The sequence below is a fragment of the Oryza glaberrima genome, chromosome 12, assembly GCF_000147395.1.
Source record: "Oryza glaberrima chromosome 12, OglaRS2, whole genome shotgun sequence".
Lineage (NCBI taxonomy): Eukaryota > Viridiplantae > Streptophyta > Magnoliopsida > Poales > Poaceae > Oryza > Oryza glaberrima.
The window spans coordinates 5,296,529-5,322,036 of record NC_068337.1 but is presented as its reverse complement, the minus strand read 5'-3'; the positions used below and the strand labels follow the sequence as shown (position 1 = coordinate 5,322,036).

Below are 25,508 nucleotides of genomic sequence, written 5' to 3'. Positions count from 1 at the left end.
TATTTGGTAGCTCCAAAACAACAACCACAGAGTAAATCATTCAAGTTTCAGCTGTAACTCCTGAATCCCGTAGCTTGCAAAGAACTAATATAATAACTGGAATCCACATATCCCTCCGCGTCGAAAAAAAATTGCCCATATACAACTGGTAAATTGCTGACAAGCTACCTAGCCAACACAACATCGAATTCTCGTCAGACTGAAGAACTCGATACACGAACTGCATCATATTACTAGTAGTCGACATAATACTAGTGCTAAAACCCAGTAGCTAGTGAATCTTTAATAATCACAATTAAGTCTCTTTTCACCCAGTGGCCGAGACACATGTGTAACTTGCAGTTGCAGGTTTGAAGCACCCAATCCATCCAATCCTAGACACTCCTCCGATCCTCCGAACTAACTAAGCGTTCTTCTCATAACAACATCAATTTCCCCCAATCCAATCAAACCAAGAAACCGGGCCACATTATCCCCATCTCCCCCGAGGGCGTGGAACGGAATCCACCATCCAAGAAGCAAGCAGTAGACGCGGCCACTGGTTTTGCCGGTTACCTTTGAGGTTGAGGGCGATCCGGACCCTGTAGGAGCACGAGCTCATCCACTCGCTGTAAAGAACGGGCTTCTTCTCCGCCGCCGCCATGGCCACCCCGCCTCCTCCTCGGGTAGGTGTGTAGGGGACGGAAGAAACGAGGGCAGGTGAGGTGAGAGTGAATGTGAACCGTCGGATCGGGGATGGTCGGCTGGGATGCTTTCTGATCGTCTCCCTAACCTCCCTCAACGTTGGGTAAATTTTTTGCTTATGTATAAGAAAATATAATGTGTGTGCTTATATGACAAAAGGGGGAAAAAATGAGAAAGAGAAGGGAATAGCTGCAGTAAATATTTCTTTTCCTGATACTGTGTAATGTGGAGCGCCACATTGCCGGACCGGTCAACCGAGGTTTGGACATGATTCAATGAGTTTGTCCTATTTTACTATAAATCTATCCCCCACTAACTCTTTAAGCTTAAGTAAAAATGTCACATCATCATCTACTAACAAGATGCCACATCATCATCCACTAATTAACAACATGCTACATCATCATCCACTAACAATCATCACATTTAAACATGATGCAAATATGCTATATCTTTATAGTTTTTATAATTTAAGAGCTTTTCAAATACAAACATGTTAAATTATCATCCAACATAATTCACATAATGTTTCAATGTATATCTTTATTATGTTTTATGATATCCTATATACTTATATAGTTCATCCTCACTTAGTTACTGCTTAAATAATTAATCTATGGTCCAAATTATATTTCTCCTTTTCTCCAATAATTAAGTCATATCACATCAATTGTTTTTAGCCTTTAGATGATTAATCTACGGTCCAAACTATCTCCCTACTTTTCTTCTTCCATAAAGTCATACTACTTTACTTTTTACGTTTGAATCACCATTCTACGTACTAGCTATCTTACACGTTAATTTATTTAATCTGATGTTATCTAGCTATTTTACACATTATTTTTTTATTGTTATCATACTAAATTCCCGCAGCAATGCGCGGGGTTTCATCTAGTTTTACAAATTCATGGACCTATCCGTTCGAACCTGATAAAGATTATTTTTTTCGAGAATTACACAGTACAACACAGACACTCACAACGCACGCGCACTCATCCCTATGAACGCACACACGCAAACCCTACCCTTATGAGCATCTTCGAAGACTTGGCCGGCAAATCCTTGAGATTGATGAAGTCACCACAGGAGCCTCGCTGTTGACGGGTACGTCGCCTACCACTGAAAGCATAACGTCGTTAAATTCTGGGAAACTTGACTCCCTGTCGCCTACCACTGAAAGCACAACGCTGTTAAATCCTAGGAAATTCGCTCCCATGGGGAGTCGAACCCAGGACCTCATGTGCTACTGAGACTCTTTTAACCACTAGGCTACAGAAACTTTCGCAAACCTGATAAAGATTAAATTAACACACCTAAAATAAGAAAATTATTACCACGTAATTAAAAAGTTTTAATTATTACAAGTTTAATATTTGTTTAATATTTGTAGAGCAACATCTTAAAAACCAAGATAAAATATGTATCAATTACTCCCTTCATTCCACAAGGATGAGACATTTTATAGTATAATGAAAATTTTTATTGTAATGTAAAATGTCTCATCCGATCTTAAGCCCTGTTTAGTTCGCAAAAATAAAATTTTTGGGTGTCACATCAGATGTTTGACCGGATGTTAGAAGGGGTTTTTGGACACGAATGAAAAAACTAATTTCAACTCGCCTGGAAACCGCGAGACGAATCTTTTGAGCCTAATTAATCCGTCATTAGCACATGTAGGTTATTGTAGCACTTTATGGCTAATCATGGACTAATTAGGCTCAAGAGATTCGTCTCGCGATTTTCCCCCCAACCGTGCAATTAGTTTTTTTAATCTATATTTAATGCTCCATGCACGTGTCCAAAGATTTTGAGGAACTAAATTTTGATGTGATATTTTGGGGAACTAAACTAGGTTGCTATATTATGTGACGGATGGACTAGAAAAGATCAGGTGGTTGTTATGTACTATGGCAGTGTTCCCTTCAAACTTCCAAAATTCCGTCACATCAAATCTTTGGACACATGCATGTAGCATTAAATGTGGACGAGAAAAAACCAATTGCATAGCTTGTATGTAAAATGCGAGACAAATCTATTGAGCCTAATTACGCCATGATTTAACAATATGATGCTACAGAAAATATTTGCTAATGACAGATTAATTAGGTTAATAAATTTGTCTCGCAGTTTACAAGCGTAACCTATATTTTCATCCTTAATTCCGTAGAGCTACATAGGCATCAACTGACACGTGGGCCCAACGTGTCAGTCTCACACACTCCTTCTCATTAAGCCCACTAGCCGAGTTTTTTTTTTTTTGAGACCAAGCCCACTAGCCGAGTTGCGAGTTGCAACTTTCACCTCTTTTGCGCCCTTTTTTGACAAATTGACCCTTTTCAAAAATTTATTTCAGAACTAACCCCTGCCAAAAACTTCAACCAAAAATAGGCCGTTTTCTCAGCGCCAATGCTTTTGGCGCTGAGGTTGGGCGTGTCAACGCCAACGGGCATGGCACTGACATCGTGCCACCGTGGCGGCTGGGCCGATACCCCAGCTGACGTGGCAACTACCTCAGCGCCAACCGCTTCGGCGCTGTGATGGCTAATCTCAGCGCCAACCGCTTTGGCGCTAAGGTGCCAAACGTCAGCGCCAACGGGCCTGGCGCTGAGGTTTGGTAGTTAGAGCCTGGCCGAGGCCGCACCCGACTAGCCTCTCCTCTTTTCTCCCCCACCGCGCGCGCTAGGGTTCGTCGCCCTCTCTTCTCCCCTCACCAAATCTCTCCCAAATCCACTCAAATCGAAGGGGATTTCGTCGGGATTGAGTTGGGGATCGATTGAGAAGGTAAACTCCTCTAGAAACCCTAATTTTCCCCATGTTTTATTGGATATTTCGCATTGTTTTGGTTCCAACCATGGTTTGTTAATTATTGGCTCGGATTGGGATGTTAATTGGATAATGTGGGTGGGGATGTAGTGCGGAAGACACATATTAATCTTGCTCCATTTGGTTCATGTTGATTTGTAGAATTGAGAACCTATATTTTGGAAAGATGTGTGGTGATGGTTAGGGCTTTGTTGGATTGATGTGTGGTGATTGAAATGGATGCAAGGGGTTGATGTGTGATGAGGTCTAGGCACTATGTAGGAGAAGGGAATTTTTTTTATGAATAAAGTGTAGTATTTGAGTTGAAACAATTAGGTAGTGTTTTATGGAAAAGTTGGACATGTTGATAGGTTTGGAAGTTTTGGGATTGCTATGGTATTTAGAGATTATTTTTAAATTAATTAATGTTTATCTATGGGTTAAATATTGTAGATGGATAGATTGGTCCGGCTTCATTATGGTGGTTGTGTGGTAGATGAAAGTACCGGTGGAAGCCAATTTGAGGGAATGATTGTTAGACAGTTAGTGTTTCATGCAAAGCCTACATTTGAGGAGTTAATGTCTCGCATTAAGCATGAATTGGATTGGAGTGATGAGTCGGTTGGTATGCAAGGGAGATACGATGTGGGCGGCGGTGTCATGTCGCATAAGTTTATGTTAGACTTGAATGAAGAGATCGAATGGCAAACATATATAGATATAGTATTGGGGTCACATTTCAAAGCTCTTGAGGTGTTTGCATGGAAGAAAGAAGGTAGGAAAGGGAAGAAAGAACTTGTAGACTTGAATGAAAGTCCACTCATAGAATCACCCATTAGTTCTCACGAACTGTCGGAGAGGTGTAGTAGGAAGGAAGAATTAATTGAGGAAGACGTGGAGGTGGGCGAGGGAGTAAATGATATGGTGGATGTGGAGGTCAGGGAGGAAGTACATGGGGAGGAGAATGTCCCGGTAAGGGAGGAAGTACATGCAGAGGACAATGTGCCATTAAGGGAGGAAGTTAATGTGGAGGAGAATGTATCGGTAAGAGAGGAAGGAGATGTTGAGGATGGTCGGGAGGTAGGAGATGATGTGGAGTTGCCTGAGGAAGAAGCAAATGCTAAGAATGTAAGTTTGGGCCTAAGGGAGTTGGTTAGGCTGAAATTCTATACCCGACAGGAGTGTGAGGAGGCTATGATACGCAGTGGATTGAACCCAGGCTGGTTAGAGTATGATACAGAGGATGAATTGGATGACTCCGCTTCTGACTCCGATGATGATCGTCCAGTGCGTAAGATGTCGGAGCATGAAAGGACTGTGTTTGAGAAACTGGTGGGTAGAAACCCTGAAATAACACAATTCGAGGATCTTACCAGATCCAGGCTAGCAATTGCTGATGGGGATCCACAATATGACGGTGCCTTCGAACCAATGTGTGATGAACCAAGGAAGGGGTTGGAATTTCGATCGATGGAAGATCTAAAGATATGGCTGCAGAGTTATTCTATCCGTGTCCACCGGCCTTACCATGTCAAGGAATCTAACGCGTCAGTAAAGTATACTGTGGCTTGTCTCAATCGCCGTTGCAAATGGCAGATTAATGCAAGGAAGAGTGGAGGAGATAGGTGGCGGGTGACTAGGGTGGACGAAGACCACACATGCTGTAGTGTGGAAGTAACCGGCAAGCATTTGCAACTTACTTCGAGGTTTATTGGAAATAGGTTACAGGCATTTGTGCGAGCTTAACCAACTTTGTCTCCTGCAGCTATTGTCGAGGCAGTTGAGCAAATCTGGCACTATTGGCCTACATATGGCAAAGCTTGGCGTGCTAAGCAAGTTGCTATGAAGGTCATTTGGGGAGATTGGGACGAGGCGTATGTTCGCTTGCCTACACTGCTGCGTGCCATAAAAGCAAAGAACCCTACCATGCATTTCCGTGTTGAGGCTCACCCCGAGAAGTCAAGGATGGTGGAGGGAGTACAGAGGCGAGTATTTGGACGTGCATATTGGATATTTGGCCAGTCCATAGAAGCATTCAAGCACTTGAGGCCGGTGCTAGCAATTGATGGCACTTTCTTAACTGGTAAATACCAAGGTACATTGCTCATGGCAATAGGGGTCGACGCAGGGTTACATCTTGTTCCCTTGGCGTTTGCTCTGGTAGAGAAGGAGAATACATCCAACTGGGAGTGGTTCATCAACATGTTGAGACACAAGCTGATCGGTCCTAATAGAGAAGTGTGTATAATTTCTGATAGACACCCTGGCATTTTGAATTCCATCAACCACAGCATGCCTCATCACCTAACCATTCACCACAGGTGGTGCATGAGACACTTCTGTGCTAACTTCTACACAGCTGGAGCTATGACTGATCAGATGAAAGATCTTGAGCGCATATGTCAAATAAATGAGAAAGCATTGTTCCTAGATGAGATAAAACACCTCTTGGGTGTGGTCGGAGAGAGGCCAAAGAAGTGGCTAGAAGACCATATGGCACTTAAGGTCAAATGGGCAAGAGCATTTGATACCAACGGACGTCGCCATAGCATCATGACTAGTAATATGGCCGAGAGTTTCAATAATGTATTGAGAGGCATTCGGAAACTGCCGGTTACAGTTATTGTGGCATACACATTTTCGAAGTGCAATAGTTGGTTTGTTGATAGACACAAAGAGGCAACTGTAGATATCTTGAGTGGAAAGAAGTGGCCCACAAAAATTAAGGACATGTTGGAGGAGCAGCAAAGACGAACCTTGGGGCAAAGAGCAGCATGTTTTGATTTCCCTTCGATGAAGTATGAGGTCAGCGAGCAAGGCGGAGTCACGGCGGCTGGGGTGCAATGGGGTGAACGTCACTACGTCGTGGTTGCGAGAGATAACACATGTAGTTGTCAGTTCCCTCAGCTCCATCACTTGCCATGCTCCCACATGATAACCGCTTGTAAGTTGCGAGGTTTGGATGTGGAGGTGGCCCCCCGAATGTGTTATGAAGCTTTCAATAAGGCTGTGCAGGACACGTACTCCCCTAGGTTTGAACCTTACCTAGATCCATCGCAGTGGCCAAGTTATGATGGAGAGTTCTTCGTTCCCGACTTGTCATTGAAGAACAACACACAAGGAAGAAGAAGGACAAGAAGGTTCAAGAACGACATGGACAAAGCGTACAAAGGCTCAGCCAACCGACGGTCACAAAAGCCGAACAATACAAATTCAGAGCCGGTCATGCAAAATAGATGCTCGCTATGCCACGAACTAGGCCATAAGAAAACTAGGTGCCCGAAGCGAGACAAGTCTAAGGATCGACCGAAAAAGCACCGTAGGACGGGGGGAGGTGGTGAGGGTAGCACACAGGTGGGATTGGATGACATTCATATTTTTTAATGTTTTAAATTTAGTTTGCATTACATTTGTTAAGTTCATATTGTTGCTTCAATGTTTACTTTCTGTTGTCCTCCTTTCCGTTCTCATTGTGATTTTTCCATTTAATTTTTTTGCAATTACTAATGATTCCATTTTCATTTGCAGGATGGAGCATTTTCCGGGGTTGGAGGACTTCTACGAGGAGAAGCACCAGGCTCCACAGATTGCGAGCGGAGAGGTTAGCATCAACAATATTCCAATTTTTTTTTCTTTGATGAATTTATTTTTTCTTCTTTGATTTGATTCTGTATAGATAGATCAACCATCATAGAGATATCTCAAATGAAACACACACAAAAAAGAAAAAACCCCATTTTTTTTGTTCTGTTTGTTTCACACTGTACATAGAGAGAGATCATGATTCAGCGGTTGATGACCATTTTTTTTTCTGTTTGTTTCACACTGTACATAGAGATAGATCATGATCAAGAAAAAACCCCTTGTATATGATATATTGTCGCTAACTATATGTACCAGACCAGGGTCAGCACAACAGGACGGAGTTCGATGTGTACTTGGCGTGGCTCCACAGGACCTACCGTCTTGTCCTACGTCCGGCCTGGACGCTAGCCGACATAGCGGATGACCCCGAGGATGTTGAGGAGCAAAACGAGTACGATACTCGTACCTGTCAAGGTACCACGGTCGAGACGGGACCTGTTCGCGACAGAGTGGTTAGTTCTATCATTAATGTTGTGACTTACTTCATTTCAACGCCATAAATGTTGTGACTTACTTCATTTCAATCCTGCAGGCTCGAGAGCTCTTGCGGACCGTCAACGACGCGGGAGTGGCGCTAGGCACGGCTCCTGGCTCCGAAGGAAAGGGCGGCACCCTCTGCAACGCCCTACAGGTAATCGTTGGAATAAGAGATGAAACTACGTTGTTTTCTTCCAAAATTGATAACTTAATAGGGATTATTTTTGATACAGAGACTACGGCAGCGGTGTCGGAAGTTGGCAGCAAGGCTCGGCTGCAGGTCGACCGATGTGGTCGAACATGCTCATGCCCACCAAGAGGGGGATGAAGAAGAGGAGGTGGGTGACGAGGAGGGCGAGCAAGACAAGGAGGCGGAGGAAGAAGGAGATGACGAGGAAGAAGGGGATGACGAGGAAGAAGAGGAGGTGGATGAGCTCGGTCCCTCGCAGCTGGAGGACGCACCAGAGTCGTCACAGCCGGATCTCTCGCAACCCGGCCCGTCTCGACCACGACGCCGGTGGGCTCCTTCGCAGGACTGGAGGTACACCCCCGACGTGCCTCGTCCTCGCACTAGAGGTAGGAGGAGGTGAGTGCATGGTTCAATGTATGGATGGATGGATAGATGGATGGACTTGATGCATGGTTCGATGGATGTATGGACTACGACTTTTGCTTATGTTGTGTATGGATGGATGGAAGGATGGATCAGATGTTTTTATTTCTTATATGTATGGACTTAATGTATGGATGTATTGATGGATTCTATGGATGTATGGAATGATGTTGGGATTGATGGATGGATGTATGTTTTGTATGGTTCTCTGGATATATTACTGCCTGTGAATTTCTGTGATGTGATGTCTGCCTGTGTTGTGTGCAAAGTCTGCAGTTTTGCTAAGTTTAGCAGGGCTGGGACCTCAGCGCCAGGGAAAATGGCGCTGACATGTCCAACCTCAGCGCCAGCGCACCTGAGATAGCTGCCACGTCAGCTGGGGGATCGGCCCGGCCGTCACGGTGGCACGGTATCAGCGCCAGGACCGTTGGCGCTGACACGGCCAACCTCAGCGCCATGTGTTTGGCGCTGAGCCGACGGCTTATTTTTGGTTGAAGTTTTTGACAGGGGTTAGTTTCGAAATAAGTTTTCCAAAAGGGTCAATTTGTCAAAAAAAGGGCTTTTGCGCCCCCCATCACATGCCGAAGTTGACTGCAATTTTTTTGCTGGGTTTCAGAATCCGTATCAACGGTGCACATAAGGTGCTTAGAGCACCCACCATATTACTGGTCGTACCTGATAGACCGATATTTAAAATTAAAACGAGTTAATAAATCTAAAGGTGCATTTTATAAATAAATTCACAGCATAATTTAGTAATTTACCATCAGACCATAAGGACATGTATTTTCCCTGTTTGTAGATAGACCCAAAGCCAATCCGGTTGGTGCTTTATACTACTTTCATCATAGGCATCAACTGACATATGGGCCCAACCTGTCAGTGCCCTACACTCCTCTTCTCATTTCTATCCGACTAGCCGAGTTGAGACCACCGCCGCCGCCGCGATGGTCGCCGCCGTCGTGCACCATTGCCGGAGCCACCTCTGCTCTGCGCCCCCAACCTCGATAAGCCACCGTCTCGGCCGGCTCCCGTCCGATCTAAGCGCGTGCCTGCCAACGGGGAGAAGTCAAGACTGGATCCATCCTCCGTCGTGGGTACCTCGATCCGATCCGCGACCAGGTGCGCTCTCACGGTTTAAATTTCAGACCCTGAATGGATCGATCCCACGGTTTATTATTTTTTTTTGTCACTAACAAAGCTCTTGGGCAACCGATGGGTCTCTGCTTAAATTGTACTTAGCACTAACTTGGAACGCTTGTCTCTATCTCAAATTGTTTGGTCCCCACAAGATGGATGGGGACAACTGAAAATCGGTGTGAAGCTTCCTAATCTTTCTTTTTGCCTTTGTTTCGTACTATGGTGGATTATGACAATCTTGTTTAGTGCAACAGCTTTTGGATATTTCGGTGTTTGGCAAACTACTGTTATTTAAATCTATATGTTGCAAATGATGATATTATTGTATTATGAAAATATGAAACAACTAAAAGACACATGATAGTTGGATAATAACATATTGTATCTGACCGTAATTTGATCTGTAAAACAGACCGGGTCAGTTATAACTTTTTTTCTTGTACAACACTTTAAAGAATAAGCATAGTTCAGCACAAACAGCAACCACAAACTGAATATAGAACTTTACTCAATCCATTTCAAAGAGAAAGTAGTTCGAGCACCACCTGTGTTTGTTTTCTCTCTCTACATCATCTCCACTCCACATATCTTTGAACAAAAGCTTTCCCTAGCAACCAGCAGTTCTCCAAGCCGCCATGGCTACTTCTGCTGCGGTGGTGTTTGCAGGGAAATCAGTGGCAGCTCCTGTCATCAAGGAGATTATCACCAGGGCCTTAAACTACCTTGATGGCTACCTCAGCGCTAAAAGCATGGAGGAGATGAAGAACAAGCTAGAGGAAGGGATGCTGCAGATCCAAGCAGTGCTTGATGTCGTCAATCCAGATCAATTCAAGGAACACAGCGTAGCGCTTGATCGGTGGTTCTGGAAGCTCAGGGATGCAGTCGAGGAAGCTGAGGACGCCATCGATGAGCTCGAGTACTATGAGCTTAAGGAGAAAGCCAAGGATTACAAGATTAGTGACTGGGGCTCACCTCTTGCTAAGTGGAAGCATAAAGTTGTTAAATCCATTAAAGATGTCAGTGTTTTGGATAAGTCTGTGAATCAATTTACTCACCGTGGTACACTCAAGAGGCTAAAGAAAGCCATGGATGGTTTAGACAAGGCTGCTGCAGGTACCACAAAATTTCTTGAAATTGTGAGATGCCTCGATGGAGGCACCTCCAGCAGTCAAAAGCTGGAACATTTGGCTAGCAGCAACGATCGTCAGACAGGTTCCATGTTAACTGCAGATAAGTTTGTTGGCCGAGAATCGGAGAAGAAAAGGATTATTGAGTGGTTGACCAAGGACACATCAGTTAAAGAGTCTGAAATTGTGCCTAGTGCTAATTATGTTCCTATCTTCTCAGTAGTTGGTCATGGTGGTATGGGGAAGACTACTTTGGCTCAAAGCATATGTCAACAAGAAGAGGTTGTAAAGCATTTCCAGGTCATTTGGATTACTGTATCAACTAGCTTTGACGCAACCTCAGTGACAAGGAAAATATTGGAATCTGCTACAAGGAAAGAACCTAGCAATAAACATTTGGAACCACTACAGCAAGATCTTAAAGAGAAACTAAACTCTGTTAAGTTTCTTCTTATCATGGATGACGCTTGGGAAGAAGGGAAAAGAGATGAATGGGAAAAGTTGTTTGCTCCTCTGCGGTCCGGAAAGAATGGGAGCAAAATTTTGTTGACGACCCGTATGGCATCCGTGGCAGACATGGCTGCAAAAGCTATGGGAGTTGCAAGAGATTGCTTGACATTACAAGGACTGGAAGAAGGCGAAAATATTGAACTCTTCAATCATCATGTGTTTTCTGGTTTGAATTTGCAAGACTATGGCCACTTCAAAAAGACTGGAGAAAAAATTGCAAGGAAACTGGGAGGATGTCCCTTGGTAATTAAGGTCACCTGTGGACATTTGCAAGGTAACATGACCGTTGAATACTGGGAAAATTTCTTGCACATACACTTGGAGCATTTTAAAGGGTCTGACATTGACATTATGAAGGTTCTCAAATTAAGCTACCAACATCTTCCAACTGAGTTACAGATTTGCTTTAGGTTTTGTAGCTTATTTGCTGAGGACCACGAATTTGACAAGGAAGATCTTGTGCATATGTGGATGTGTTCAGGATTGATCTCGCAGGCCCCAAGTGAGACATTAAATTTTGAGGATATTGGAGAACGAATATTGGCTGACCTAACTAGAAAATCATTCTTTGATGTGAAGTCCAGAGTTTATACGTATGGTCTAGACCATAAAGAATACTATGTCATGCATGACTTAATGCATGAATTAGCAAGAAATGTATCCTTTGGTGAATGTGCAAGAATAACTAATCCTATCAGGTTTAAAGATATACAGGACACAGTCAGACACATATGCATTTCATGCATTCCTCAATTTTCTATCGATGTGGTAAAGAAAATATCCCAATTTAAGAATCTTCGAAGTATCGTAATTGATACTTTATCTGTGATTGATACTATATCTGTGGTTGATAAGGATACAATGTATACACTTCAAAATATCATTGAAAGTACAAAATCATTACGGCTATTTCATTCAAGGTTGAGAATAAGATTTGATTTTTCCAGCAAGTTTGGAAGATTGAAACACCTTCGCTACATTAATATATCTGGCATGTCATCAAAAGGGATTTATCATGTTGCCAAACTTTATCACTTGTTGGTACTTTCGATTTCTAGCCCGACGATGGTATTTCCTTGTTGTAGGAGCTTGTTGTGTGTAGCAAAACAAGAGAGATTTATGGTGAACCTTTACCGTTTGCGACATGTAGCCTATGGTTTTAATGACTCAGATACGTACAATTTTTCTGGTATTCTGCCTATAAGCAGACTCGAATAAATTCGGAGATTGAGTATATACCATGTGAAAGAAAGTAGGGACAACAAAGTGAGCTCAATCAGGAACTTACATTGTCTTCGTGAGCTAAATGTTCTTGGTCTTGAGAATATTGAGAACCATGAAGAGGCCATCAATGCCAAATTGAACGAAAAACAGCATCTCTGTTCGTTATCTCTTCATTGGTCACCACATACTGGTGAACATGGCAGTATAGATGAGTTGGTTCTTCATCACCTTAAGCCACACGCTAATATCAGGAAACTAAGAATTTGTGGCTATGAAGGGCGCGTCGTACCATTTTGGATTGAGAACCTTTCTGTCAGAAAACTGGTATCAATCAAATTAGAAAGTTGTATAAACTGGGAACAACTACCGTCACTTGGAGAGCTAATACTGCTCAGATATCTTTTGTTGAGAAATCTTCCAAAGCTACAGCAGATTGGCCGGCATTCTCATATGTCTAGTAGTAGTTCCATGGAGCTGTTGCTACCTCCAAATTTTCTTAGTCTGGAAATAGAACAATGCCCAGAGCTGCAGGAATTACCTCTTCTACCTCCTAGTCTGCTATCATTTCAAATAAAGAAAGTTAATTGGACTAAACTTCCAAGGATGGGCAAGCTATGCATCGAGAGTGACCGACCAGGTTATCAAATGTTCCCTGGAAGACAGCTTTTTTGAGCAGAAGCAGCACATGGTAGCTCTAAGAAACCTGCGCATCAACAACTGTATACATCTGGAGTCTGCATCGATACCATTTGAAGCAATGAATTCACTCACATTTCTAGATATCTTGGACTGTCCGAAATTGAGGGCATTGAGAGGTGCTGGAGAAAAGTTCCTGCCATCATCACTTCAACATCTATTGATAAGATCATGTGGCGACTATGAGCGTACATTGTTTGGGTCACTGCAAGAGCATCAACTCACCAATCTCTTCATGTTGTGTCTGAAGAACTGCTCGAACCTGGTATCCACCCCCTCTGCAGACGCTTTCAGTAATCTCACCTCGCTACTGGACATCATCATAGAGGGATGTGAGAATCTGTCATCCTTGGGTGGGCTTGAATCCCTTCCATCCCTCTACACGTTGAGTTTGAGTAATTGCTCGAACCTGGTATCCCTCCCCTCTGCAGAAGCTTTCAGTAATCTCACCTCGTTGAAGAATATCTCTATAGAGGGATGTGAGAATCTGTCAACCTTGGGGGGGCTTGGATCCCTTCAATCCCTCTCTGAATTAACTATCAGATGTGCTAAACTCATAAAATTTGGTTCATCCGTAAATCCATATGCATCTGCTTGTGAAGAAGAGCATCTGGTGGATTCAAGAAGCTCCCTGTATATCAGCCGTCTTACAATTGATCTTCCATCCCTGTTGCTTGTTGATCCTCTCAAGAGTCTCTGCCACACTGAATGCTTAGTAATTGAAGATGCGTCACAAATGGAGAGTTTACCTGATTGTTCGCTACTACAGAACAGTTCATCCCTTAAATCCTTAATCATATGCAAAGTCAAGACCTTGGAATTGCTCCCACTGAGTATGCGAGACCTAACCTCCCTCCAGTATTTGAAGCTATCAGGTGTTGACCAACTCCTCGGTTCACTTCCAGAATTGCCCACCTCCCTGTTGGAGCTTGATATTTGGCGATGTGGTTCAGAGTGGGAGAAGAAATTTAGAAAACATGGAATCCCTGAAAGAAACAAGATTGCCCACATCCTTAGAGTGAGAATAGGTATCTCCACCTTCAACACTCACATTCTTGCTTGCTTTGAAGCGTGCTTGCTTGATGTCATAGTCAATTCACTGCTCTTTGTTACCCTTTTCACCTACTATCGTCTTTTGACTGTTAAGAGTATGATGCAATGTCCCTGATTTAGCTTTCTTTTGTTATCATCACTCAAGCTTACACTGTCATCTGCTTTAAGATCAAATATTTAAGTCCCACTGCCGTTACTTCATGTATTTATTTATGGTTGCCACTTACTGATGACTGACTGCAAACCTATGACAGGAGACTCGTTCTTCATCATGGGAAAGGAATGCTACGGAGAGACTAAGATGAGATTAAGGTATGTTTCAGCCCTTGCGGATTGATAAAACAATAAATTCCTCTTTTTACTCTGAATAATCATTTCTTTTACAAAAACTCTGAACAATCAATTGCACATGCATATATAGCATCGATAAAGTTGCACAATATCCATCAAGGAAACTGTTTTTTCCCCTCATAAAAGAATGGCATAGTATCCTAAGTCTTCTTGAGGCAACAATATCAATGCGAAATAGAAAAAATATAATTACATCATCAAAAGGCTGAATGAAAATAGTACTGTTGGATCCATTGATCCTCCTAAATACCGATAAGTGGTCTATGTTTTAAATTTCAGTACTATATAGTGACAACTTAGAGATTCATTATTCAAAATTACCTTTTTTTCTCAATATACCATATTTGGTAGCCCCAAAAGACACAAATGAAGCTACACGTTAGGTTCTGAACTAGTGAAGTGCAAGCTTCACACAAATGTTTACAGTTTCCATCAACAACTGCTCCTCCATGTTAGATTGTAGTAACTTTTTAAGTAAATAAAAGGATAATGTTCTTTTCTAAGTCAATCTTTGTTTGCTGTACGAGTTTAGCTCTCTCTATAGCTATCTTAAATGTTCCTTTCATTTCCTGCACCATTTTTTACTCTAGTTATGCAATTTTATCTAGTACCATACTCATGGATGAGTGCTTTCGCTCCTTGCGTGATGGGAATTATAAGTTTAATTTTACATTTTGCTTCCATCCTACAATACGTTGTTCACACTTACGTTGTTCATCTAAAAAGATGTGTCATAATAATATATCTTTATTAACAGGCATGCGGGCGATGAAGAAATATTTTCCTGGTTGGACGAATCAAAACATGTCCAGGGAATTGGGTCAGTATCACGGCTGGTTCAGTGAACAAATGCTCTCTACGAAACACCAGTTATTAGACGGTTGTTGCTCCAGTAAATATTGAGGTAATGCCCCACTGCTGAGCCACAGGCAAAAGTTCTTCCCTTTTTTTTTTTTTGAAACAATATTTATCTAGACAGTTTTGCGGTCGTTAGATGCTGAAAAGTTTGAGCAAACAACTTCAAAGTGATATTTGATTCTCTTAACATTCTTTTGGCTTCTTACTCCACTTCTATTCGTCTGTTGCCAAATCCTTCATGCGTTGCCAGGAAAGTATAGCAGACCATATTCTTCCATCTCGGCTTATTGATGACGGTTTTCTATGGATGATTGTTCCATCTTTTATGCATTCACAACAAGAAACAATTCAGTTTAACGCGTGCAAGTGCATGCATGCAGCAGTACCAGCAGGAGAACCAAAGTTTTTTGTTCTTGGAGATCTCATGGACAATGTAGATTTGAATGTGCAGTCTTGGTTTGTATGTCAATGATGAATGATTACTGGTGCTTGAGGCTGTCTGTAAAATTTAATGCCTTCCTGGGATCAAATTACTAGTACAGCTTGTATGCCTTTAAGTCCTCGTGTATAGTGCTGGACTGTCTCTGTTTTAGTATATATATTCATCTTTGCAATGTCTCAAAATATATTTTGATAGAAAGGGGTAAATCATAGCAAAATTGAATGTTTCAAAAAATTCTCGTTTCAGCTCGTGCCTTGTTGAACCTGACATAGTGACATGTTTGATAAGCTATTCCTTTTAAATAGTTTTTCATAGCTTCCTCATGTATGTTGTTACCAAACACTAGTAGTAGATTAAAGTTTGCACCAGATAAAAACACACTTTTGTTTCAGTGCGTACTCACTTTGTACTAGCTAAGGCTAGGGCGCGTCAAAATATATTTCAATTTATACGAGGTTGCGTCATGACAAGCCTTATGATCTCTATCTGAATCACAATCGATTACTAATCTCGGTTTTACTGACCACTGTACCATCCAACAGGAGACAGTTAATATGCAGAAAGCCGAGAAAGTTTAGAGCCTAAAGCTAATGTACACTAATGTTAGAGCTCTTTTAAAGGTGGTGGCCCTATCAGGCATGAATACAGGTCAGGAGCAGCTCATTGAAATGGCTCTTGCGTTTCATTCACTTGCCAGTGTGGAGAAATTCTCCACGTCAAACACGACCTGGAATTGTCAAATGTTGATCATACGTTGTCTTGGTTGCTCAGTACGATCAACTAAATACGAGCTGCACACTTCTTAATTTAGTCTGAAGCACGTGTAAATCTACAGTTATCGAAATTCTTCCTAACAATTTTAAGATTTCATATGGTCTAAACTAATTTTTGGGTTTTGCCCCTCCCAATCTTTTTGTCCCTTTTACCTTTGATTCAGTGATGCAGTCGCCACTCGCAAGTCGCAATGGCAATCTCGAAGAATAGCCAGTCGTCTTTAAAAAAAAAAAAAAAAAAGACGACGAATTACATTTGACCATGCCCCTGCAGGGTTTATGTATAATTGCTGAATTGTCATTTTGGCAATTGACACGATCCACATTTGTACGGGTTCGACTGTGTCATGTAACCTTTTGCTGAGCTGCCTCAACATACTGTAGGGCGAGTTTTTTGACCTTGTCGCCCTCCTTGATCAGAAAGTTTGCATTTTTAGCGTCAGAATGGTATTTCATGACCTTATCTGTTGTTTTCGCGACGGCCCACCTATACTGCTCGACGGTAATTACACCGCTCTTGCAAAGTGGTCTGATGTTCTCTTTCACGAACATTTCAACCTGCATACATTGGCATGTCAAACAAAGCAGTTTTAAAAAAAGTTTGACTTATTATAATTATAATATGAAACAGAGGGAGTACCATGCAACACCAACTGGTAGCGAAACACATACAATGTTGTGCAACATACAAGTTGTTTTACCTTCTTATGTATAGAACCAGAAGAATCTGGTTTGTGATTATCTGGATCCCGTGCTGACTTCTTTGAATCATCCCCACTTTGGGCTAGATCGGTGGACAACTTGTTTCTGTTCGGAAGTCCATTGTTCAACTCCGCATTGTTACAGCAGGATCTCTCTTCGGTGGAGTCCAAGATCGGTATCTTCCTGTCCTTTTTACTTTTTGTCGGAGAGCTATTCGCCTGACAAGTTTGGTTACACGAATCACTTGCTGGCACTTTCACCTCTTTTGCGTCCCCCACATACCCAGCACCTTCATCAGGCGTATTCGTGTAAGCTGGAATTTCTTTATTTGACCCATTTGAGTTTCCGTGTTCCGCACTACATCCAGCTTCATCCAAGTTCACTGAGACAATTTTATTTGCTGTTACATCCGTAGATTCCTCTCCGAGTATCAATTTCTGATGCTCATCATCAGTATGTTTTGATTGCTGAGATGATGTTACGCTATGAAGGTTTTGACCATTTTCATCATGAATATCAATTAGCATGGAGGAATCATCAGCATCTTTGTGCGAGGATATATCCCTCACAATTGAATCAGAAGTTGACTGCAATTTTTTGCTGGGTTCAGAATCCGTATCAACAATGCACCCTCCTGCATTAACAAACAAAATATCCTTTGCACTTAAATCTTTATGTGACGAAAATTTGGAAAGATTGGAAAGTGATCTGGGTTGTTTTAGAGAACACGCAGGAGGGTTGCATATATTCGCATCAAGAAGAAAATAAGTATCAACACGATCTAGCAGCCCACCAGAAAATACCGCAACCCAACACAGGCATGCAGCTAATCAACAACACAAGAGTACTATTACTAAACAAAGATAGGCAACCTAGAAAATCCTACAAAGTGTATCAGAATTACCTTCAATTGTGGTGTTCTTTCTCTCAGGACTGTTAGGAGGGGAGTCCAAGAGGCCTGCCATTTTGAGTGCTTCTTCCACGTTGCTGAAGCCAACAGTTTTCTCTGGCACCAGATCTCCACCTATTTCACCCTTTATAGTTTGTATGGGACTTGCAGGAAGATCAGAGTGGCCTGTTCTATTTAAAGATTCTTCAGTATCACTGTTACAAATGTTAGTATTTTCAGTTTGAACTTGCTGTGGTAATGGTCCGTTCTCTGATTCACTTTTTTCAATTAGGTCTGAAGCATCATTCTCTGATTTTCCTTTGGCAGGTTGACGAGTAGCTTGAGAGCAAAGATTCACATAAACTGATTTGCTACTAGACCTTTCGGAAATATCCTTTTCTACATTGACAGCATCAGCAATGGCTAATTCAGTATCTGCACATCTGCGAATGACAGACAAATTTGCTTTCTGCAGATAATGCTCCGCAATGCGGTAAAGTTGTGCCTGACATAAATACCTTCAGTTGATTACTTGGCTATTGGACAAAAATACATACGTGCAATTAATCTAAATTTATCTTATGTAAACAAAATAGCCTTCAATATTGACTTGACTAAAAAGGTGCAAATGAATAATAAAGGCCTCCATGAATGATCACCTGTCTAACTGAAAGTGGAACTTTATTGTGACGGCCAGTTGTGAGCTGTGGTCTCATATCGACAGGAAGTTGTGCCTGAAAAAAACAAACAGCTGTTTTAGATGAATAGAAACAAAATATGATACTAGAGAAATTTTCAATGAACTTTTGGAACATCTTTTAGGATAAGAAGACACATACTAAGAGAGGGTAGTTTCCCTTGAGATCATCAGCAACTTCAGATTTGTCTTTGCTTGTAATAGAACTGGCATTTTTTCTTGCCAGGACCTCAAGAGCCCATTTTCTTTTGTCATGCTTGATATCACCAGCAGATTGGTTCTGCTGATTAGGTGCTGCCTGACTATTTTTGTTCTCTCTTCGGCCAGATGCTTCTTTACTAATGATTGAAGAACTCAACACTCTCCCAGTGCTGTTGGGTGAACTGATTTTGGTTATTTCAGTCCCTGGTGTGGGTTTGTTAGGTGCCTTGCTATTATTAGGTGGGCATCCTGCAACGGCAGATAAAGGTTTTACATCATCCTTCCTGGGAACAACTGACGCATCAGCCAAATATACCCTGGACAAAATGGAGTCAGTATTCACTCCCTTCTTATCTTGAGCAATTTCTTTATCCATTTCTGAGGATTTCTTGAGTAACTGAAGTACTGACTGCAGTGTCTCGATCTTTTCAGGATTTATCCCTGAAGAGCAACGATGTTTCCAGAATTCGACTTCCCAATCACGGTGCCATGCACTTCGTCTCCTTCCAGCGGATGATCCATACAACTTTTTGGTCAGATTATCACGTATCTTGCCCTTCTGAAGCAATGCCCTCCTTGATTTTATGAGTGAAAGATTAGCTCTTCCCGCTGGTTCATCTGCGGGCTTTCCAATTGCCGCGCGGAATGCAGTCAAAAGTTTTTCATCAAAAGCGTTCTCCTTCTCAAGTATTGTAGTGCCAGTGTCCCTAACTACTTCCCTGATCTCTTGTTGTAGCTTTTGAACTACAGCTGTGGATTTTTTTCCTTCTTCCTTCCGGAAAATCTTTTTCACTCTCAGGCCAGGCTTATCTCCTGCTCTTCTTCCTACAGGCCTTGCCAACTCTCTACCAGGATCTCTGCTGTAGTCTTCTCCTTCAACTATGCTCATTATATCAGGAACAGATTTATCCGATCTGAGAAATTCTGGCGTATCACCAATCGCAGCTTTTGCTGCACTGGAAGTAGTACGATCATCTGTTGGAGAAATACCTGAATTCCCAATCATATTAATTTCCTGTTCTGGCACTTCTGATCTTGCTCTCTTTGCAGGATGACCAATTTCATCACCTGATTCCTTGTATTTAACTTCTTCCATGTCACTGATAGATTCTCCATCATGCCTGAAAAAAAAAGAATAAGGGGAAAATTACTAAAATGAAACTGGAAAAGTAGATATGCAACACACTATGTTTTGTTCAATCTATGTAAATCTTGTGGGACAATATTACAATTTAAAAGATACTCACATGGATGTCAACTGCCCAACAGGAGCACTTCTCATCTGCTGAACCTCACCTGCATCAATCATATCTATGTCGTTCGATCTTGCCACATTGCCAGCTGCATTGATAAAAGAGAAATAATTCATGTTGGCTGTACCGTGCCATGTCTACAGGGTCTAGTCCTAAAAAAAAATGCATTGTAGTGTTCGAAAAAAAAAAGATGGGCATTGTGTAAAAACAAGATTATGCCACTTTTCAGCTTGCTGATGCTTGGTATGCAAAAGAATAAGACAAACAATTGTTGACATGAAATTTCTTTTCATAGTTGTGGTAAGCACAGAAACCACGGTATCCAAATACATCAACCTATCAACAACTGGTGGTACGATCAAACATTCAAATAAGGTGGTTAAAAAATAAGTTAGGCACCTGTTGATGCATGCAAATTTCTGATGAGCTAGATGAATAAGGCTTACAAACATTGTGCATGAATATGCATACTACCAACAAACCTGGTGAAGAAAGTTGTGGAGATTCGATGACAGTAGATCTTGCATTGTTTCTAAACAATGCATTCTCCTCTCCTGAATTTTCAGCTACTTTGCTGGTTTGTGAAAATGAACAGGATGGAGCCTGTACATTTGACATGTTACCCTGCTCTGGTCTAAATAACGTATGCGCTGACTCACGTATTGGTGAAAATTCCAATGGCCTTTCTGTTGCCTCAGAAGAAACCGTGTGGACAAGGTTCAGTTCGGAGTATCTATTGTGTGACATACTGAAACCATCTGAGTTCCTCAATATTTTGGCATCTGCAACAGTTTTGTTCAACAGATCATCTTTGGAATAGCTTGGATATGAATTGGAATTCAACCCTTTCTGTTCAGTCTTCAAACCATCCCGAATTTCAGAATGTACACCAACCATTGAGACAACAAGGGCAGTTTCACCTTCATCAGCAACAGATACGGACACCCTCCCAGAAAATGATGCATCAATAGTTGTCCTATCAGAACCAGTTGAACAGTCCCCACTGAAATTTTGTTTCAAGATAGCATCTGCCTTGTGTTTCACTTCAGTAGATACGCATCTATAAAATAGGATTGATATATTAATTATTACAAAAGAAGAGCAAACGAAGAATCCTTGATAACTAGTGGTGAGGGGTTATGAAACGTAAGAAAAATGGAATTACCTTGGGCACAACCATGAATCTTCTGTTGCCATTTCCGGATTAAAACCCACACATAGAGCATGATACCTGGCTTAAGGATCAGTAATCAGAAAACAAATATGGTCATAAAGTCTCAACTAATAGTGGACACATTTAAATTTGATAATAATATAGCTATAAGTACCATAAATCACAAGAGTCACAAGCAATTGATGTATCAAAAGTTGAATCATCCTCCACTGACACAAGTCCACTCCGAATCTTGCAATCACCATCATCCAAACAAACTACTGCCTGGAGGATGGGGGGAAACAGCAAGTAACAAAATCATCTTGATGAGATAGATAAGTATGATTTTTAAAAGAAAATGAAGAGTCTATTGAGTATTATTACTTCTGCATCAATATAGTATGATGGGAAGGAAAGAGTGTTGCTTTCCCCTTGCAACCAATCATCATCACCACTGCACAATAAGAAATACAAATTGGAGAGTGTGAATATGGCATTAATTTTATATCTATGTGCATTACTTGAAAATAAATTGAAGGAAGATTATGAAGCATAGAAGAACTTCACAATAATGGTATGGCACGAAGTCACAGGCAAATGATGTCATTGATTATAGTTATACACAAGAATTAACATGGTCAGGTGACTCAAAATAATTTTTAATGGAATTGTGATTCCGTAACTAAATTTGTAATTATGACGATGCTGAACATGTATCATTATGAGATGAAAGACCAAAACAGGGAAAAGCATGAGCCTACCTAATGAGGAAACAGGGAAGCAAACTGTAAGACAGTTAAGCTCACAGATGTTAAACTATGCATGCAAACTTAAAATATAGGAACTTTCAACTTTACCTGGTTAAAGAGTATTCATCTTCATTATTGACTCCAGTGGTATCATACACCTTTAATAAATAGCAAATAAACTATTATATTCCATGGCAGTTCTACCTTTTGAGGAATTAAGTTAAATTTCTTTTCCATGTAAAGAATGTCAACGCAGATATTAGGATTTCTTATTTTCTTCCATGGAAGAATGTCAGCACCAATGATATTTTTCACTTACTGGCGTGCATGTTATACGCTGAAATTCACTTTTGCAAAGGGGGCAGCGATTAGTGATGGCAGACCAGTTGTCAATGCATGTATAGCAAAACCTGGTGTATGAAATCCAATTCTCCATTGTTAGAATTAAAAAAAACTTCATTTATCACTGAAAAATACAATATCAGTACTAATATGGATACAAATTATTTTAAACAAAGAACATAGAATGAGCAGTCCAGTTACCAAGATACAATGCGTGAGCTCGACAATAAAAAAAAGTTATGAGCGGAATGCCAATTTGGAACTAGAACACTTGAACATCACAAAGTAAATGCAGGGAAAAATATTGAAGTAGATAAGCAAGTAATGACGACTAGGGGATACAGAAATGCAGTATCAAATGATGATAACCTGTATGGCAAAACCAATATGCCCTGACATGCTTAGTTTACATACAAGAAACTATCAAATAAACAAATGACATCTTGTACTGATTCACATTCCAGTAACATATTGTGACCAAGGAAGTTCCTAGCTGCATAACGCTGACCATCAAGAGCCAAATGCAATATGCATATAAGCAGTTATGCAATAATGCTATAGAAGTGACAAATATGTTGGATAATTGTTGGTCCATGATGAAACCCTACCAGTGTTGACAGCAATCCAGAACTCCTCTATCAATGACAATGTCTCTACAAATTCCACAACTTTCATTCTCAAATGCATATGTTTCCTGCAAGTGAGTTTGGATGGACTATGTTAAAGCACAAAACATAACTACATCAGGACTGAAGGTACAAAGTTGATTGCTACTGCAAAAGCAAGAACACAGCAACATAGAACTACTATACAAAGTACAATTACTACTCTTTGGGTGAACAATGCATTCCACCTCAACATAACTAACTCGCAGCATTGAATTGCAAGAGTGGAGTAACAAAGCTGGTGAAGGGAAGTCCTTGTAGCACAAGGATAAGGGGATGAGCAAGAAAATATAAAGCCATTATAATACAAAGTAACATTATCAGTGCCTCCCCCGTTTTCCCTTGACTCTTGGTGGAGAGAGCGGTATGGCCTCTCTTATATTAGAGACCATTTCCAACTAAAAATTGGATTAAATGTCAAACAGGGATTGACTCAAAATTGAGACATGCCCATGCTGTAATAATAATACGAGCACTATAGCGATTCGTGAATTGCTCCGAGCAAACCGTAGTATGAGTAGCATAAGAACATTTTATAAATCTAACTATGAGATGGGGGTGTAGAAGCTTCTAATGCACTGGTATCCATCCCCAACCAAATTCACCCGGCCATGTTTAGTTGCTCCCCTCAACTCGAATTGACAATACCAGCAGCAAACCCTAAGGTTTAGCACCTAACGAAGCAACAAGAACTACACACTGTGCGAAGGGGGAAGGGATGCCATATTGCCATACCAGATCGCCCATGTCTCCGAGAGCTCGAGCTCCACTCGACTCGCCATCCACATCCATATGCATCGACATCGCTACTGATCAACCAGCTGCAGATGCCGAGCCTTCGCGATTCCCCACAGAGAAGCGCCCAGCACAACGAGCACCTGCAGATCATCCCAACAGCAGAAACCAAAAAAGAAAAAAAAATCATGACCAATCCAAGCACGGAAGAGCTGAGCTCTGGTTGCAGCCTCCCGCGTCGAATTGGGGAGAACTTGAGCTCGATTACCGCAGGATATCGGATTGGGGGGCGGAATCACCCCGATTGGGGTTGTCCGACGCCGAGGTGATGAGGCGGCGGGGTAGCCACCAGGCAGAGCAGGCGACCCCAAGGCGGCCAGGCGGCGGAGACGGGAGCCGACGCCGGCGCCGACGAGCCGAGCCGGCAAGTAGGCGGCGCGGCGGCGGGTGGAGGCGGAGGCGGAGGCGTCGTCTCGCCGCGGTCGGTGGAGGTGCGTCCGTGCCGGCGGCGCGGCTCGGTCGGTTCGACCACGTGAGCCGCACCGCACCTGGGTTTTTTTTTTTTCTTGGAGCCGTACGATCAGGGTTGCACGGTCCGGATCGAGGAGAAAAGAGGGCTCCGATGCTGGAGGATTTTTTTCCTTTTTGGGGATGGAGAGAAGGGAAGGGGGAAGTTACAATTCATTTATGTTTGAAGGAGTTTTTGTAGGCTGCAGTTTTTTTAAAATTAGAAGTTATTTGAATAGTTCGGATTCTGAAAAGCTATAGTTGGATAATTGAGAAAATGAGGTAGAAGTTAGAAGCTGGCTATCAATTACTTAAGCTCCCTCAAACAGCACAAAGAAAGAATGAGGAGCTGACGGTGTGGGTTAAGAGGAACAAAGTTGTAAATTATTGTGTGTATGACTCTATGGGATTTGTATTGCATTTTTGTTCAACTAAAAACGTTAAACAATTCCCTGGTCAAAGAGAGAAAAGAACAAACTCTAAAATAAAATATACTTCCTCCTTCAGTTTTGTATATAAATATTTTTTAATTTTAAAATGGACTAACTAACGTCATATATCAATGGAAATAATAGAAGGAGAGAGTGTGTTTTTTCCCATAGCAAAGATTTAGTTGAGCAATTTAATTATCTAAAGATATCATAAGGCCCTATTTAGTTCCCACGTAAAAACTTTTCACATTGTCACATCAAATGTTTGGACACATGCATGGAGTATTAAATATAGACAAAAAAAACTAATTACACAGATTGCGTGTAAATTGCAAAATAATCTTTTAAACCTAATTGCTCCATGATTTGATAATGTGGTGCTACAGTAAACATTTTGCTAATGACGGATTAATTAGGCTTAGTAAATTCGTCTCGCAGTTTACAGGCGGAATCTGTAATTTGTTTTGTTATTATTCTATGTTTAATACTTCAAATGTATGTCCATATATCCGATGTGACACGCCAAAACTTTTCACCATGGAACTAAACACAGCCTAAGCTAACTTGCCTACTCTGTTCTAGTAAATTCAAAACCACACTTTAGCTGTGTTTAGATCTGAGGGTGAAAATTTTTGCCGTCTCACATTGGATATAAGGACACACATTTGAAGTATTAAACATAGTTTAATAACAAAATAAATTACGGAATCCGCTTGTAAACTGCGAGACGAATTTATTAAGCCTAATTAATCCATTATTAGCAAATATTTACTGTAGCACCATATTGTC

At 41.4% G+C, this 25,508-nt stretch overlaps 1 protein-coding gene and 1 pseudogene across 2 annotated transcripts; one reads left to right on the top strand and one right to left on the bottom strand.

Annotated features, from left to right (window-relative positions):
- Window positions 1-9,351: 9,351 nt before the first annotated feature.
- Window positions 9,352-15,707, top strand: LOC127756226 (putative disease resistance protein RGA4; annotated as a pseudogene).
- A 645-nt stretch (window positions 15,708-16,352) lies between these two features.
- Window positions 16,353-24,362, bottom strand: LOC127756227 (uncharacterized protein At4g10930). Of its 2 annotated transcripts, XM_052281624.1 has the most exons (15): window positions 24,050-24,362; window positions 23,782-23,924; window positions 22,990-23,075; window positions 22,359-22,449; window positions 22,148-22,197; window positions 21,675-21,744; window positions 21,466-21,575; window positions 21,303-21,368; window positions 20,620-21,197; window positions 20,132-20,225; window positions 18,826-20,005; window positions 18,646-18,720; window positions 18,002-18,491; window positions 17,097-17,731; window positions 16,353-16,953 (listed from the first exon to the last, which is right to left on the bottom strand). In XM_052281624.1, exons 2-15 carry the CDS (start codon window positions 23,848-23,850, stop codon window positions 16,741-16,743), a joined length of 3,807 nt encoding a protein of 1,268 aa, XP_052137584.1. In that variant the 5' UTR covers window positions 23,851-23,924; window positions 24,050-24,362; the 3' UTR covers window positions 16,353-16,740. The 2 variants fall into 2 exon arrangements, with proteins under 2 accessions (XP_052137584.1, XP_052137585.1); XM_052281625.1 differs by lacking the exons at window positions 22,359-22,449; window positions 22,990-23,075; window positions 23,782-23,924; window positions 24,050-24,362 and having other exon boundaries at window positions 21,303-21,372.
- Between the last annotated feature and the right edge of the window lie 1,146 nt (window positions 24,363-25,508).